The following is a 14997-nucleotide window of genomic DNA, read 5'->3' on the forward strand; positions in this document are numbered from 1 at the left end:
GTTTCAAAAGTGAAGTGCTCATCATACAGCATGTCAGGAAATGCTGGCTACGGGCTGCATCACTCCCTAGAGTCTATAGTACAATGTTCCTACATGTCTGTCACAGCTCTAGTTAGATGTCATTATTGCTATTGTTAGTCTCTCTTCACTGTGTTCTCTTAGGCATTTTCTTATTAAAGGATGCTATAACCATCACTTTTCATTTTCCTATCTTAAGTAGCAAACACTGAGTGTAGCTGGGGATGTGTAGATCAGTAATAGACTATTTGCCTGGCATGTGCAAGACCCTGGGTTCATTACTTAGTACCACAAAAAAAAATTTCAATATAATTGTATTTAAAGGTAAATAAGGGGCTGGAGAAATGGCTCAGCAGTTAAGAGCACTGGCTGTTCTTGCAGAGGACCTGGGTTCGATTCCCAGCACCCACATGGCAGCTAATTACTATCCATAACTCCAGTTGCAGGAGAATCCAATGCCCTCTTCTGATCTTCTCGGGCATTGCATGACATAGGTGCACTTACACACATGTAGGCAATATACTCACACACATAAAAATTAAAAACAAAATTTTAATTAAAGGTAATCAAAAGAATAAATTTGAGTCCAAAGTGCAGAAACATTGTTTTTAGATGACAGGTATTTAAAAATACACTGGATAACAGATTAATAATAATTAGGGCCAGCCATGGTGGCACATGACTAATCCCAGCATTTGGAAGGCAGTGGCAAGCAGATCTCTGTGAGTTTGAGGCCAGCCTAGTCTACATAGCAAGTTCTAGGCTAGCCAGGGGTACAAAGTGAGACCTTGTCTCAAAAAAAATTAATAATGAATCAGTAAATTCCATCAATTCAATCAATCAAAAAATTTATAATGAATCAGCAAATGGAATCAGTAAATTCCATTAATTAGAAAAAAAGACAGACTATGCCTTTTCTGTCTTCTCACCACTGTTAAAAATAGTAGTATTGGAATTGTACCCTACTCTGGCCCTGATTATATTTTGTGGAACTGAGAAAGTCATAGGCCTTGAGATTTGTCCTCGCTGTCCAGGGGGAACAGATTCAATCTGAATGTGAATAAATAATCATCTTAGCAAAAGAACACTAGCTCTGCTTAGGCACTGCCGGGCATCGGTGCCACCTTCCAGTTTAGTCTGCATTGTGAACACTGAGAGGAAAAGGGAGGTATCAGTCAGTGTTTCCCAGTTAAGCAGATGCACTCTGAATACAGTACTCCCCCAAAAGGAGAGCTAATCATCAAAATCTACCAGTGGGTGAACTATTTAAGACCTTTGATTCATTCAGATCCTGAATTTGTTTTTTAGCTCAAGGACAATTTTATTAGAGTTTAAGAGAAAACATAATACAGGTGAGGTGAACATTCTGGCAGCTTCCAGGAGACAGAGAAAAGGCCATGCCTATTAAGTTAGGATGGGATAGATAATAGCTTTTAAAGGAAAGAGCCCCAAAAGCCAGCTTCCTGAATTCTTATTGCTAAACACTTTGGAATATGGAGTTGGAGGAACCAAGCTTTTGAATTAACTTATGCAGAGTCTTTATGGTTTCCTCATTTCCTTAATTAGTAAATTTCAGATATACAAAGCTGACAACCATTATCATTTTAGTGCATTTCTTACATACTAGAGACTTCATAATCTTCTGATGCTTCAAATGTTTGTCATTTCCTTGGTGATATGTATAGTCGTAACTGCCTTACCTAGTTTTCCATCTGAGGTCTTGGATGTGCACTGCTTAAGCAGTACAGGGGAAGTCTGGGTAGCATTGGCATAGCTGAGTTTGTTTCAACTTTTCTTACAATGCTCGGGGCCATATGTATTGTCATTCCTGAGTCCCTAAAAGCGTTCATGCGTCTTCCTTCCCAGATGGCTTCGCCTAAATACGCCTGGCAAACCACCAAGTGCTTTGCATTCTAATTGTCATGTCCAACCTCCTCAATTAATCATATTCTCCTTAAAGCCAGAATCTTTGGATGGATAAACACGGGGCTAAACAAATCAAATATTAATGGCATGTAGATTCAGCGCAAGCATGTGAAACTAATGAGAAGACCGTGGACCTAGGAGAATGAAATGCATCTCCTACCTTCCTGCAGTATAGACATTAACTTGATTGATCACAGTTAGAATAAGTGCTGCCAAGGGCAGAGTGCCCCGCGTTGTCCAAGCTGTTTGCCAGGAAGTAAAAGGTTCCTTCTCATCGCGTTTACAAGGGTGTGTTTCTAACACGCAGCACTGTGGGATACGTTCAGACCGCCCTCTCTTGGGCAGAAGCCTGTGGAAACCGAGGATTCTTCCCTCAACAATGCTTGGCACACAATCCATCAAACCTGGGTCTCTCTAGCCTTACAGTGTACGCTCTGGAGGCTTTGGAGGAACTGACACCTGCGCTTTACGTTCACAGCAGCAGGTAGGCCTGGCTCCTCAATACCAAGTCTGATCTCCAGGTTCCAACATTTAATAGGCTACTACATATAACAGGTAGGTAGGTATACATGTTGAGTGGCCCTTCTGCCTCTGAGTTACTAGTATAGTAACACTCTGGTCCATGGACTTATTTCACACTTTCTTGAAATACAAGAATTTGGAGTCCATAGTAAAACATGTTCTCATTTTGAAAGAGGAAATTAAAATGGGATACAGAAAAGGAAAAGTCAGGCGTGATGACTCATGCCTGTAATCATAGCACTCAAAGAGACTGATGCAGGAGGACTGCCATGAGTTCAAGCACAGCCTGGGCTACACAGTTAGGCTCAGGTCAGCCTGGGCTACAGTGTGAGAGCCTCAAAAACCAAAAACAAACCTGGCTGGGGTGGTGGTGCACGCCTTAAATTCCAGCACTTGGGAGGCAGAGGCAGGCGAATCTCTGTGAGTTCAAGGCTAGCCTGGTCTACATAGTGAATTCCAGGCCTGCTGGGGCTACAGGGAGACCCTGTCTCAAAAAGACCAAGACCAAACAAACAAACAAACAAAAACCCCAAACCCCAACAACAAAACAAAGGGGGGGGAAAGGGAAGAAAAAAGAAGAGGTTAAAGAACTTAAAGTCAAGACAGGGAAGACGGGAGTCTGTTAGCTATGCAATCACTGCAGAAGGGAGGGGCAGAGTGTGCACCAGCTGCTGGAGTGTGCATTAACTGCTGGAACGGAGGGGGTGGAAGAAGTTTTCAAAGAAGTTTTCGGCGTTTTAAAACGGCCTTGAGAAATCTGAATGACTCTATCTTAAAGACAGCAGCTTCCGAGTTACTTTTATTCTTACACGCTGTGAGATTCCATAAGAGGCAGAGAGACTGAACCACCAAGCTTCCAGCCAGGTGCGTGGCACAGTGATTCCCACGGCGGCCCAGCCCCAGTGCGTGGGGTTACGTAGCCAGTATCCTGCGATCTGACTGGTTGTTCGCGGAGGTAGGTGGGGCTTCTGACTCACCAGTTTCCTGAGCGCTGATTAGTTACAGGCGAAGGGGCACAGTGCCCTTAGTGGAGCTCTGTGAGTTACCTAGGACTCGAGACCCGGGGTCCTATCAGTGTGCACCGGCCGGAGGAAGGCGGGACTAAGCCAGAACCGCCCACAGGTGAGTCTCCCCCTTCTCTAACGCTGGCAATGAGCATCATGCCAGCCACACTGTGGTCGGGGTTGGTGCCTGCCAACAGCGAAACTGTAGGTCCAGACAGACACTCCTGCCTGGCTTGGGCCAACACGGGGCACCGGGGGCCAAAAGTTTCTGTAGAAAAAGGGAGACTTTTCTCCCTTGTGAATGTAAGGCCTTTCTGCCGGTCCTGGAGATGCTCTTCCTCGGATTAAAAAAATGGAATTAATTTGGAATTGTCAAATTATGCATGTTATAAAAATAGAACTTCAGTGTTAAGGAGTAGATTATTTTAAGTATAAAAATTGTACATATTATAGAAGTGTATTTCACGCCACAAAAATGCTTAAGAAACATAAAACTTTAGAGAATAGATTACATTACTCTTAAACATTTACCAAGAATATTACAGTTAAATTGCAGCTAAGAGCAGGATTCCCAAGATAAGCTGGAAAGTTTGAATCCAGGGCCTACCCTTTAGTAGCTCAGCAGCCTTGGGCAGCCATCCACGTGCACCTGTCCTCATCTTTAAGGTGGATTCTTGTGGTGTTTTAATGAGTTAGTACGTGCGAAAGTTTCATATTTTAAATGACATGATACTAACACATTTACTCTTCACATTCACCAGGAAGTGGTGTCATCATGTTGCTGATGCCCCAACTGAGGCACAGAAAGGTGAAGTGACTTCAAGTCACAGCTGACCGAGGATTAACTCCAAGGCAGTGTGGCTGCAGAAGTCAGTTTTGCCCTCCACATTAAGGTGTTTTGAACTTGATTTGTTCAATTTGATTTCAGTTGACAAGTACAGACTTTGTTCCTCTGTAGACCAGGTTCTTTGCTTGTTGCGGGAGATAAAGCAGGACAGCATTCAGTCTCTGCCCTCCCAGTGCTTACACATTTAGAACAGATTGTTCACCAGTCCTGCTAAGATCAGTTATGAAATGAAAAGGGTGTGGGCCTTTTTCTTTTTCCTAGAGAGTCCAGAGCCCTCAAGTTCTCAGATGGTCTGTGGTCCCAAGAAAAGTATGAAGTAGTGTTGCTTTAGTATCCCAAGAAGCATAGCAAAGGGTTTTAGGGCCTAGCATACCTGATAAAGTTGAGCTTAAAATACAGATCACCAAGGGCTGGAGAGATGACTCAGTGGTTTAGAGCAGTGGCTGCTCTTGCAAAGGACCTGGGTATGGTACCCAGAGCCACATGACAGATAAGAATCATCCCTAACTCCAGTTCTAGGGGGTCCAATGCCCTCTTCTGGCCTCTGCAGGCATTGTACACACAGATGGCACTTACATCCAGGCAGATAAAACGTTCATACACATAAAATAAATTTTCAAAAAGAAAACACCTGTTGGTTGAGTGAATGAACAGCTTATCTTTGTTCTGAAGTGCCCTGAAGTCTGTTACGGAGTCGACAAAACCACATGGATAACTGAATCCCTGGATAGGACACGTTGTCTCAAAAGAGACTGTAAGGTAAGAAGAGGGAGTGGGCATCTGTTTATCTACTTTGTAACCCAGGCTGGCCTGAAACTCATGCCTCAGCCTTCCTAGTGCTGGGATTGTAGGCATGTACCACCACGTCCAGAAGCAGAAGGCCTAGAGCCCAGCTTAAAGATGAGTCTGCAGATGGGACAGATAAAGTGTGGGTAGCTAGAAGTGGAGGAAAGGGGAGAGCCAGGAGAGTACAGCATCTTGCAAGTTAAATGAGAGACTATTTTGAAAGTAATATGTGGTCCACTCTGCTGGAAGCTGCGAAAGGGACAGGAACTGAAACTACACATTGACTCTGATTGCATGAAAGTTGCCTTTATTGAGAGCTAAATAAGAGGAAACAGGAGGAGGATCTGCTTAATTAGCTTAGGGAGAGGAGCATGAGGGCTTTAGCTGGAGTCAGAACTGTAGAAAAGAAAGTGGGAAGTCAGAAGGGGGTACAGCTGAAGGCCTGAGTACAAGAGCAGCCCCACTTGCTTCTCTTTATTGCACTTCACAGCTGAGGGGCGTGTGCACAGTCCGTGTGTGGAGGTCAGAGGACAACTTGTGGAGGTTGGTTCTCTCCTTCCACCCTGTGGGTCCCGGGGAATGAACTCAGATCATCAGGCTTAGCTGTAAGCACCTTTACCCACTGAGCCAACTTGCCCGATCTTTTCATTAATTTTAGGTTGGACACAAAGTAATGGGCAGAGTTCATTGAAAATCTTCTGGGGAGGACTCAGTATTCTCTATGCTATTGAAAGTCATTGTGATGAAGTCACAATGATAAAATCAAAACGTCAATGTCAAGATTTTGGAAGAAGCTGATTTTCAGCCCTCATTGCTGACTTTGAGGGGGTTCAAGTATGTGAAGGATGTACCTACAGATGTGGTAGAACCAATTACAGAACTAGAATTATATCAGGGGCTGGAGAGATGGCTCAGCAGTTCAGACCACCGGCTGTTCTTGCAGAGGACCCAGGTTCGGTTCCCAGCATTTATAGGTGGCTCACAACCCTGTATAACTCCAGTTCCAGGGGATCAGACGCCCTCTTCTGGCCTCTGCAGGTGTTGCATGACCTGAGTGTACCTACATACATGCAGGCAAAACACTCGTACACATAAAATAAGGAACTAGAATTATAAATGGACCCTGAGGATGAGACTGCATCATTCAGTCTCAAAAGTTTAACAGGTGCAGAATTGCTTCTTACGGATGATTAGGAAGTGGTCACTGGGGGTGGACTCTACTTCCCATGCAGATGTTGGTAACATTGTGGAAATGATAAAGGATTTGCAGTGTCATATAAACTTAGTTGATTAAAGCAGTTCAGTCTGAGAGGACCAGTTCTCTTATGAGTAAAATGCTATCAGACAGAATCACGTGCTACAGAGAAATATTTTGTGAAAAGATCAGTGGAGGGGCTGGAGAGATGGCTGAGCAGTTAAGAACACTGACTGTTCTTGCAGAAGACCCAGGTTCGAATCCCAGCACCCACATAAAAGCTAACAACTGGCTGTAGCTCCAGTTCCAGGGGATCTGATGGCCTCTTCTGTCTTCTGTAGGCATTGCACTACATGGTTACACTTAACCTACATGCAGGCAATACACTCATACACATAAAATAAAAATAATAAAATATTTTTAAAAAAGAAAAGGTCAACTGAAGCAGCAAACTTCACTGTCTTTAAGAAACTGTTGAGGCCAGTGAGATGGTTCAGCTAGTAAAGGCAGTTGCCACACAAGCCTAAAATAATAAAGTTTTTTAAAAAAGTAATCAATTGTAGCCAGGTGTGGTGGCACACACCTTTAATACCAGCACTTGGGAGGCAGAGGCAGGCAGACCTTTATGAGTTCGAGGCCAGCCTGGTCTACATAGCGAGTTCCAAGACAGCTGGGGCTACAGGGAGACCCTGTCTCAAAAAGAAAAAAAAATAAATCGTCACATTGCCCTGCCCTTTAGCAGCCAACACTCTGATGACTCTACAGCCATCAGCTTCATGGGAGGCAAAGCCATCCACCATCAAGAATATTATAGCTCACTAAAAGCTCATGTAATCGTTAGCATTTTTAAGCAGTGAGGTGTTTTTTAAGGTTTTTTTTCTTTTAGACATAATGTTATGCACACTTTAACAGACTATAGAGTAGTGTAACAGTTTTTATATGTACTAGGAAACCAAAGAGTTTGTGTGATTCACTTTATCTGATACTTTATTGTGGTGATCTGGAACTAAACCTGAAGTATCTTTGCAGTACGGCGAAAAAGAAGAGTTGTAGAATTCTTGGGGCTGTGGGCAGGGCAGAGAACAGCACAGGAGTCAGGGTTACCCTGGAACACAAATTGGAATTGCAGGAAAGGGAGGTAGTGGTAGATTAGGCCCGGGAAGTTGAGAGTGAAGAAAGGATTAGGGGCAGGGGCCAGGCTATAGATCTGAGTTTAGACGATTTGAGATTGTCCGTGGGAGGTGAAGAGGGAGTTAACCAAAGATTAAGATGGTCTGACAAAGGAAGCTGTGTATGCAGCAAAGGCCAGAGGTATAAACTTCCTGACCAATGCCGAGGATTACAAAGTAGGCGGATGGCTAAGGAGATGGCTCTAAACAAAAGTTCTCTTGAATATGTGACTAAGGAAGCAGCCTTGTCTCAAAGTGGAACGTAAGGTCCGATACCCATTTGTCCTCTGACCTCCTACACTCCTACTCCTGCACACACACGTACACACTCACCCCCAAAATCTGCTGTGAATAAAGGTGCTTGAAAAACTAGAGGTGTAAAAAATGCCTTGTTTTGACATTTAATACATGACCTTTGAAAACATTATACTCCGTGAAACAAACCAGATACAACAAGTTACATAACTGAATGGTTTCACTTGTGTAAAGTACCTAGAACAGACAAATGCAGAACAGACAAGTAGAACTGAGGTTTTCCAGGTGGGCTGGGGAGAAGTAGACAGTTATTTAATGGATACAGAATTTGTGTTTGGAATGATGAGAGAAGTTCTAGAAAGAGGTGGTTAGTAATTGTGTGTCATCATGGAAGTACTTAATACCACTGAATCATACACTTGAAAATGGCTACAATAGTAAGATGCTTCTATATACATCTTACCACAATGTTTTAAAAAGTGCTTTCCGGGGCTGAAGAGATGACTCAGCGATTAAGAGCACTGGCTGCTCTTGCAGAGGACCCAGGTTCAAATCCCAGCACCCACATGGCAGCTAACAGCTGTCTGTAAGTCCAGTTCCAGAGGATCCAACACCCTCTTCTGGCCTTTGCATGGCATGGGTACACTCACATATATGTGTATGAGGCAGTGTGCTCACACACATAAAAATAAATTTAATAATAAAATGAAAAGTGACTGCTTTGGAGCGGCTCATGCCTGTAATACCAGCATTTGGGAGGCTGAAGCATGAGCACAAAAGTGCAAGGCTAGCCCGGGCTACAATGTGAGATGTGCTTGCAAAAGAAAAAAGTGACTCCTTTGGAATGTGAAAAGATAACACCAACTGAAAATGAAAATGCCTAAAAGTATTGATATCCTTTCCTGCAATATATGTTTATTCGTGCTAATTTTTTTTTTTTGTTGGTCTTTTTGATACAGGGTCTCCCTATAGCTCCAGCTGTCCTGGAACTCACTATGTAGACCAGACTGGCCTTGAACTCACAGAGATCTGCCTGCCTCTGCCTCCCCAGTGCTGGGATTAAAGGCATGTGCCACCACGCATGCCTCGTGTTAATTTTTCAATTTTTATGAGTTTTTTGCCTGCATATTTGTAAGTAAACCCATGTAGTGCAATGCCCACAGAGGACAGAAGATGGTATCAGATCCCCTGGAACTGGAGTTAAGGATGTTTGTTAGCCTCCATGTTAGTACTAGGAACCAAACCCGGGTCCTCTGCAAGAGCAGCCAGTGCTCTTAATCACTGAGCCATCTCTCCAGCCCCCATGTGTTAATTTTTTATGGCCTATAAAGGACAAAAACACAATAAGCTGATCCATAAGAGGAAATAAGATGGTCAGAATAATGTAAGCTCAGTCTCACTAATTTTTTTGAAAAGTAGTGTATTTTTCACATATCAAAATAACTTTGAATCGCTCATCCTGCTTGTATTCTTAAGAGCGTCATTTGGGGTGGATTTCCTTAGCTGTGAACGTTTTGGCTATCCCCACATCTGTTCTGGAGTTCTACTTCTAGAAATTCACTTTAAAGAACAAATATGAAACGCAGACAAGTATTCAGCATGTAACAAAAACTATAGCTAAATGCCCAATACCAAGAATAACGTCTAAGACTATATAGAACCTCTGTCTCAGACAGCATGCATTCATTTTAAATACCCAAATTTTCATAGTAATAAGAAACTGTATGTGATGTGCATGATAGCAATCAGGCATTTCACCTTCACAATTAACTGTTTACCTGGCAGAAAGGCCATAAGATAGGCAGTCTTAATTGTTAAGGTGACTGCCTCCACAGATCCTAGGTCACCTTGGAGTAATGCAGAAATTGGCTACAGCCTACTTCTTCCTTAGCCTCATTTGATAGGAGGCTCTGTCAGTGGGTGCGCCTTGCCATAGTTTACATGGCTCTAATGTTTAGAGTGCTGTCGTTTGGTACAATGAAACCCTCAGACCAAGCCAGCTACTTCATGTGGTGCGGAGCCACACAACAGGGTCTGTCCCAACCCTCAAGGAACCCCTGGCTATGTCAGATTTGCTACAAGATTCTGAGTCTTTGCAATTTCACTTTATAGCTGAATTCAGAATGCAATTCCCATGTGCAGTCTTGATCTATGTATTTAAAGAGCGATAACAAGGGGGGAACAGGAAAAATGGGACATACGTCAAAATGCGATCAGCCATCACCCGGTATGGTTGCACGTGCACAATTCCAACACTTGGCAGGCTGAGTGCCATGAGTTTGAGGCTACTCAGAGCTACATAGCAAGTACTAGTACATCCAGGGCTATGTAGCAATACCTTGTCTCAAAAACCACAAAATATGAAGTTATCTATAGATGCTAGAATTTATGATTTTTTTGCCTACTTATATTTTTCAGAATTCAGCAACTCTGCAATGAGTATGTGGTAGTTTGATGGGATTACTTTGGAAAGCTGACATGTTTCAAAGTTTTTATTTGCCCTGCATAGTAGTCCAAGCTTTTAACCCCCACACTCAGTAGGCAAAGGCAGGCTGATTGACATAGTAAATTCCAGACCACTGAGACCCTGTATTTTTTTTTTTAAGTTAAAACTTTTCACTTACCCTTTGTAAATAAGGTACTTCTAATATTCAGGGTCTGGGTTGTTTTTGTTTTTTTAAACCAGGAGGAAACATTTTTCATTAATCCATTCTGGCTATTGGAACAAAATATGTGAGTCTGGTTAATTTACAATGACAGGACCTTATTACTCAGTTCTAGAGGCTGGAAGGCCAAAACTAAGGTGCCCACAGACTCGAGAGTCTGAGGTAGGCCTTTTCCTCACAGATGGCAACTTTTATGTGTCCTCCCTAGTGAAGGGGCAAACAAGCTCTTCAAAGCCTTTTTAAAATGTATCTTTTATTCGTTGAGAATTTCATACATACATAAATGTATTTTGGTCACATTCTCCCTTCCCCCACCAGTCCTTCCTGTAACCTTTCAGGATCTACTTCCCACCACCCCCATCCCACCTTCTTGTTAAAATGCAGTTTAAGGATCGTAGTACAAGACTGGCACCTGGTACTTCCCAGTAGTAGTAACTACCATTTATTAAGTATTTACTATGTACCAGGCTCAGTGCAAAGTATCTGAAGTACATTTTGACTCTCTCAGCACCTCTGTGAGTTGTAGGAGCTGTTCTCATTTTATAGATCAGTGCTATTTTTTTAATACTAACACTTTCCCCTGAGGCACTATTCTAATCACTACCACCTTAGTCTAAAACCAGCAAAACTTCAAAATCACTCCAGAAGTTAGAGCCAGTGCTGGGCATGGGTGGTTTGACTCTACAACCCTCATCCCTCCCCAGCACGTGGTCTAGATGGCAGGCCTGAGCTGAGCCTGTAGTCACACAGTGATTGGGGAGTTGGAGGTGGGCCCCCAGCCAGATCTGCTTGTGCTTGTTATGCTTACCTTCTCCTTCCTGCTAAGATCGATGTTTGAAATATTTTTTTATGTTGTGGCATTAGGAATTATGTGAAGCTAAAGGACTGAAAGAGAAACAAGCTATGTCCATAGTCATGTTGGCCTCCAGCTACCTGAGCTATTCTTACAAATCAAAATGGGAACACTCTTACTTTTCCTTCTAGAATAGTCATTTATTTGGATTAGTAAGGGCATATTTGCAACTAGAATCCTCAGCCTATATGGCAAGGGCATTGCTAGTGGCAAGAGTTAAAAAATGGGTCTTTGGGCTTTCCTTTTGTGACCTGGAAGTTCCTCTGACTCTATGACGACAAGCCATGGTCCCACCTCCTTCCCACGCTCTGCGGAAGGAGTCAAGCCCATTACCTCTTCCAGCCAATCGGTTGACCTTAGCTGCTTGAAGGGGAGGGGCTATAGTTTTCTGGTCTCTGAACAGTTTATGTGGCTACTGGGGAGCCATAAGGTGTTTGGATGTGGACTTTCCAGCCAGCTGTGAATGGGGGTGCCCACTCTTCTGTAAGTAAACCAGCACCCCAAGCTCAGTTAGCAAGTCCAACAAACTCGTTAAGATTCTCCAAATGGCAGTTTTGGAGAATTCTTGCCTTGGGTTGTTGTAAGGAGAGCGGGAGGAGGGACTCAGACACCACGTGTGCCTTCCAGCAGTGAATCTGACTTTACACCTTTCAAACCTACAAGTAGGTTGCAGAGTGCCTAAATAACCCAGTACTGTACACTCTGGCAAGACTGACACTTGAAGAACTAATCCAGGCATTAAAAGTTAAACACTAGGGTCTACACGTGGTACAAGACATAGCAATGAGAGTTAATATTAGTCCTTAAAATCCTTAATATCACGACATACTTTGAATTAAAGCCATTTGAAAATAAGTGTGGGGTCATTTTGACCCCCCCTTTTTTTTAAAAGACACGGTCTCCCTTGTAGCCCCAGCTGGCTTGTAACTTGCTACATAGACCAGGTTGGCCTCAATCTCACAGAGATCTACCTGTCTCTGCCTCCCTTGGGCTTGGATTAAAGGCCACAACACTGGGCTCCTCTTATGTTTCAGAGCAGGTGAAATTTTCCTGTGAGAGACCACCCTCCCTATACTAAGAATAAAATCCCTCTTAAGGATGAGAAGTTGAGGCCGAAAGAATTCTGTGCAGACCTTATTAAAATAACTTAGCTTCCTCACATAGTTTAGTTGCTTCTTCACAACTTTGTCCACTTCAGCATAACCTACTCTTTCTTTCGGTTTTTACATCGTTGTAAGGGTTTCTGTGCCATGTAAAATTCATATGAAATAAACTATATTTTTCTCCTGTTAGCCATTTTACATTATTATGTGGGCCTAGTCAGGCCCCCAAGATGGAGGTAGAGTATTGCAGTGCTACAGCGGCTCTAGTGCTGGACAGTGCAGCCACCTCCTAACACCTGGATGGCAGGGGGTAGTTGAGTGGACTGTTCAGATCACTACTGTGTTTAGTCTAAGGTAACTAGCTTGTCCAACGTTATTCCATAAGTTAAAGCAAGAGCCAGTGTAGCTCAGTGTGAAATGGTCACATGGCTGGTCTGATTTCCAAAGATTCCACTGAGGCAGTCGCATGGCGCTTTTACCTCACTTACGTTAATTCTGAATCTATAGAAAGGAGTTTTGTTCAGTTCTAATAAGACAAATAGGCATTTATTAACTTGTTTCAAATAAAAACTGACAGTTTGAATTATAGTATAGCACTTCAGTAAAACTACTTTAAAATATAAAGATGCCTCTCCCCTCATACCCAAGCTAAACAACTTGAGAAGTGTAAAACCTTAAAAAGTATGTGTGTGTAATATGCCAGCTTAAAAGGAACAGTTATAGGAAAGGGAATTTGTGTCAGAGTAACAGTTGAGGCCTGTGCACTTTTTGACCCTGTGGCCTTCTGATCCATAAAGGGAGTCACTACTTCACAAGGCTGATGCAGAGCTTAACAATGTTAATTATATAAAGCATGTCTAGGTTGTGATAAAATAAATTTAAATGAATACTTTAAATTCCAACTTACAATGTTTCATTTCCAGTTACTACTTAGAAATTAAATTTTTAAGTGTCTGTGTCTGAAAGTCATTGTTCCTTTCAAACCTTGGCCTTTCCTACAGGTACCAAGTGGGCATTTCTAGCCCCAGAACGTAGGAGTTAAGCCTGTGGACTGCAGCATGTTGCAGAAAGTGCTGATCAGATCCCAGCTTTGCAGGTTGTGTCATTTTAGGAAGACGCAAGCAGCTCCAAAATACAAACCTCTTCCAGCATGCTGTGCTTATACAACCGATAGACAGTCAGACCAAGAAAACAAAACAACAGTGGAAAAACTCTCTACATTTTTAGTTGACGTTAGGAAAATTCGTAGAGTAAAAGGATGGGTACTTCTAGAAGATGAGACCTATGTTGAAGAAACTGCAAGTTTTTTAAAAGAATTGGGTGCCAGCAAGACTGTGATAGGCAGTATTCTAGAACGCTGTCCAGAAGCCATTGTCTGCTGTCCAGCTGCCGTGGACACTGAAAAGAAACTCTGGCAGTCAGTCTGCAAAAACAAGGAAGAGTTGATCAGGTTAATAGAGCAGTTTCCAGAATCTTTCTTTACTGTCAAGGACCAAGAGAACCGGAAACTGAATGTTGAGTTCTTTCAAGAGCTAGGACTCAAGAATGTGGTCATCAGCAGGTTTCTGATCACTGCATCTGCTATTTTTCAAAATCCTGTTGAGAAGAACAAGCAGATGATACGGATCCTCCAAGAGAGTTACCTAAACCTGGGCGGCTCGCAGGCCAACGCCCGCGTTTGGTTACTAAAATTACTAAGCCAAAATCCATTTATTTTGTTAGATTCTTCTGAAGCTGTAAAGGAAACACTCAAATTTCTTCAAGAGCAAGGTTTCACAAACTTGGAAATGCTTCAACTTCTATCCAAACTCAAAGGATTTCTTTTTCAACTTCACCCAGGAAGTGTACAGAACAGTATTTCCTTCTCTAAAAATGCTTTTGAATGCACAGATCATGACCTAAGGCAATTAGTTGTGAACTGTCCAGCTCTCTTATATTATCCTGTTCCAGTTTTAGAAGAGAGAATTCAGGGACTACTGAAAGAAGGCGTTTCCATAGCACAGATAAGAGTGTCACCAATGGTTCTTGAGTTAACACCACAGATAGTTCAATACAGGATAAAGAAGCTGAATTCTTTAGGCTACAGAATAAAGGATGGAAACTTATCTAATCTAATTGGAACAAAAAAGGAGTTTGAGGCTAACTTTGGCAAAATGCAGGCCAAAAAAGAAAGGCCATTATTTAACCCTGTGGCACCATTAAATGTTGAAGAGTGACATACCGACAGTTGGCGTATTTCTAGCAGGCTCATAAGCACTAATGATTTTATTTTTTTATTTTTGGTCTTTTTTGAGACAGGGTCTCCCTGTAGCCCCAGCTGGCCTGGAACTCACTATGTAGACCAGGCTGGCCTTGAACTCACAGAGATCTGCCTGCCTCTGCCTCCTGAGTGCTGGGATTAAAGGCGTGCGCTGCCATGCCCAGCAGCACTAGTGATTTTAAAAACCTACTTACCTTCTGAGTTGTGTTTACCTCTTCATTAAATTTTAAAATAAAAATGTTTAAATAAGGTTCACAGCTTTGACTCAAAGTTTCATATATTATGAAATAACATGAGTGATAATTTTGTGAATATTTTGAAGAAACTGTCAAGTACACACCCTTAAATAAATGTGAACACATTCATAAAGCACTAGCTAAGATGTAAATCCAG

General features: G+C 42.5%; 1 protein-coding gene across 2 annotated transcripts; it reads left to right on the forward strand.

Annotated features, from left to right (window-relative positions):
* Window positions 1–2987: 2987 nt before the first annotated feature.
* Mterf2 (mitochondrial transcription termination factor 2) lies at window positions 2988–14859 on the forward strand. 2 transcript variants are annotated; one of them, XM_029568354.1, is made up of 4 exons: window positions 2988–3588; window positions 4232–4363; window positions 4990–5076; window positions 13346–14859. In XM_029568354.1, the coding sequence occupies exon 4, from the start codon at window positions 13403–13405 to the stop codon at window positions 14558–14560; it is 1158 nt and encodes a 385-aa protein (XP_029424214.1). In that variant the 5' UTR covers window positions 2988–3588; window positions 4232–4363; window positions 4990–5076; window positions 13346–13402; the 3' UTR covers window positions 14561–14859. The 2 variants fall into 2 exon arrangements, with proteins under 2 accessions (XP_029424214.1, XP_008841339.1); XM_008843117.3 differs by lacking the exon at window positions 4232–4363.
* Window positions 14860–14997: the final 138 nt, after the last annotated feature.

This window comes from Nannospalax galili, unplaced genomic scaffold, assembly GCF_000622305.1.
Source record: "Nannospalax galili isolate Female #2095 unplaced genomic scaffold, S.galili_v1.0 scaffold39, whole genome shotgun sequence".
Classification (NCBI taxonomy): domain Eukaryota; kingdom Metazoa; phylum Chordata; class Mammalia; order Rodentia; family Spalacidae; genus Nannospalax; species Nannospalax galili.

What these genes read in the sequence shown, in the direction of transcription:
- Mterf2 (XM_029568354.1), top strand. Translation starts at nt 13,403, where the DNA reads ATGTTGCAGAAAGTGCTGATCAGATCCCAGCTTTGCAGGTTGTGTCAT.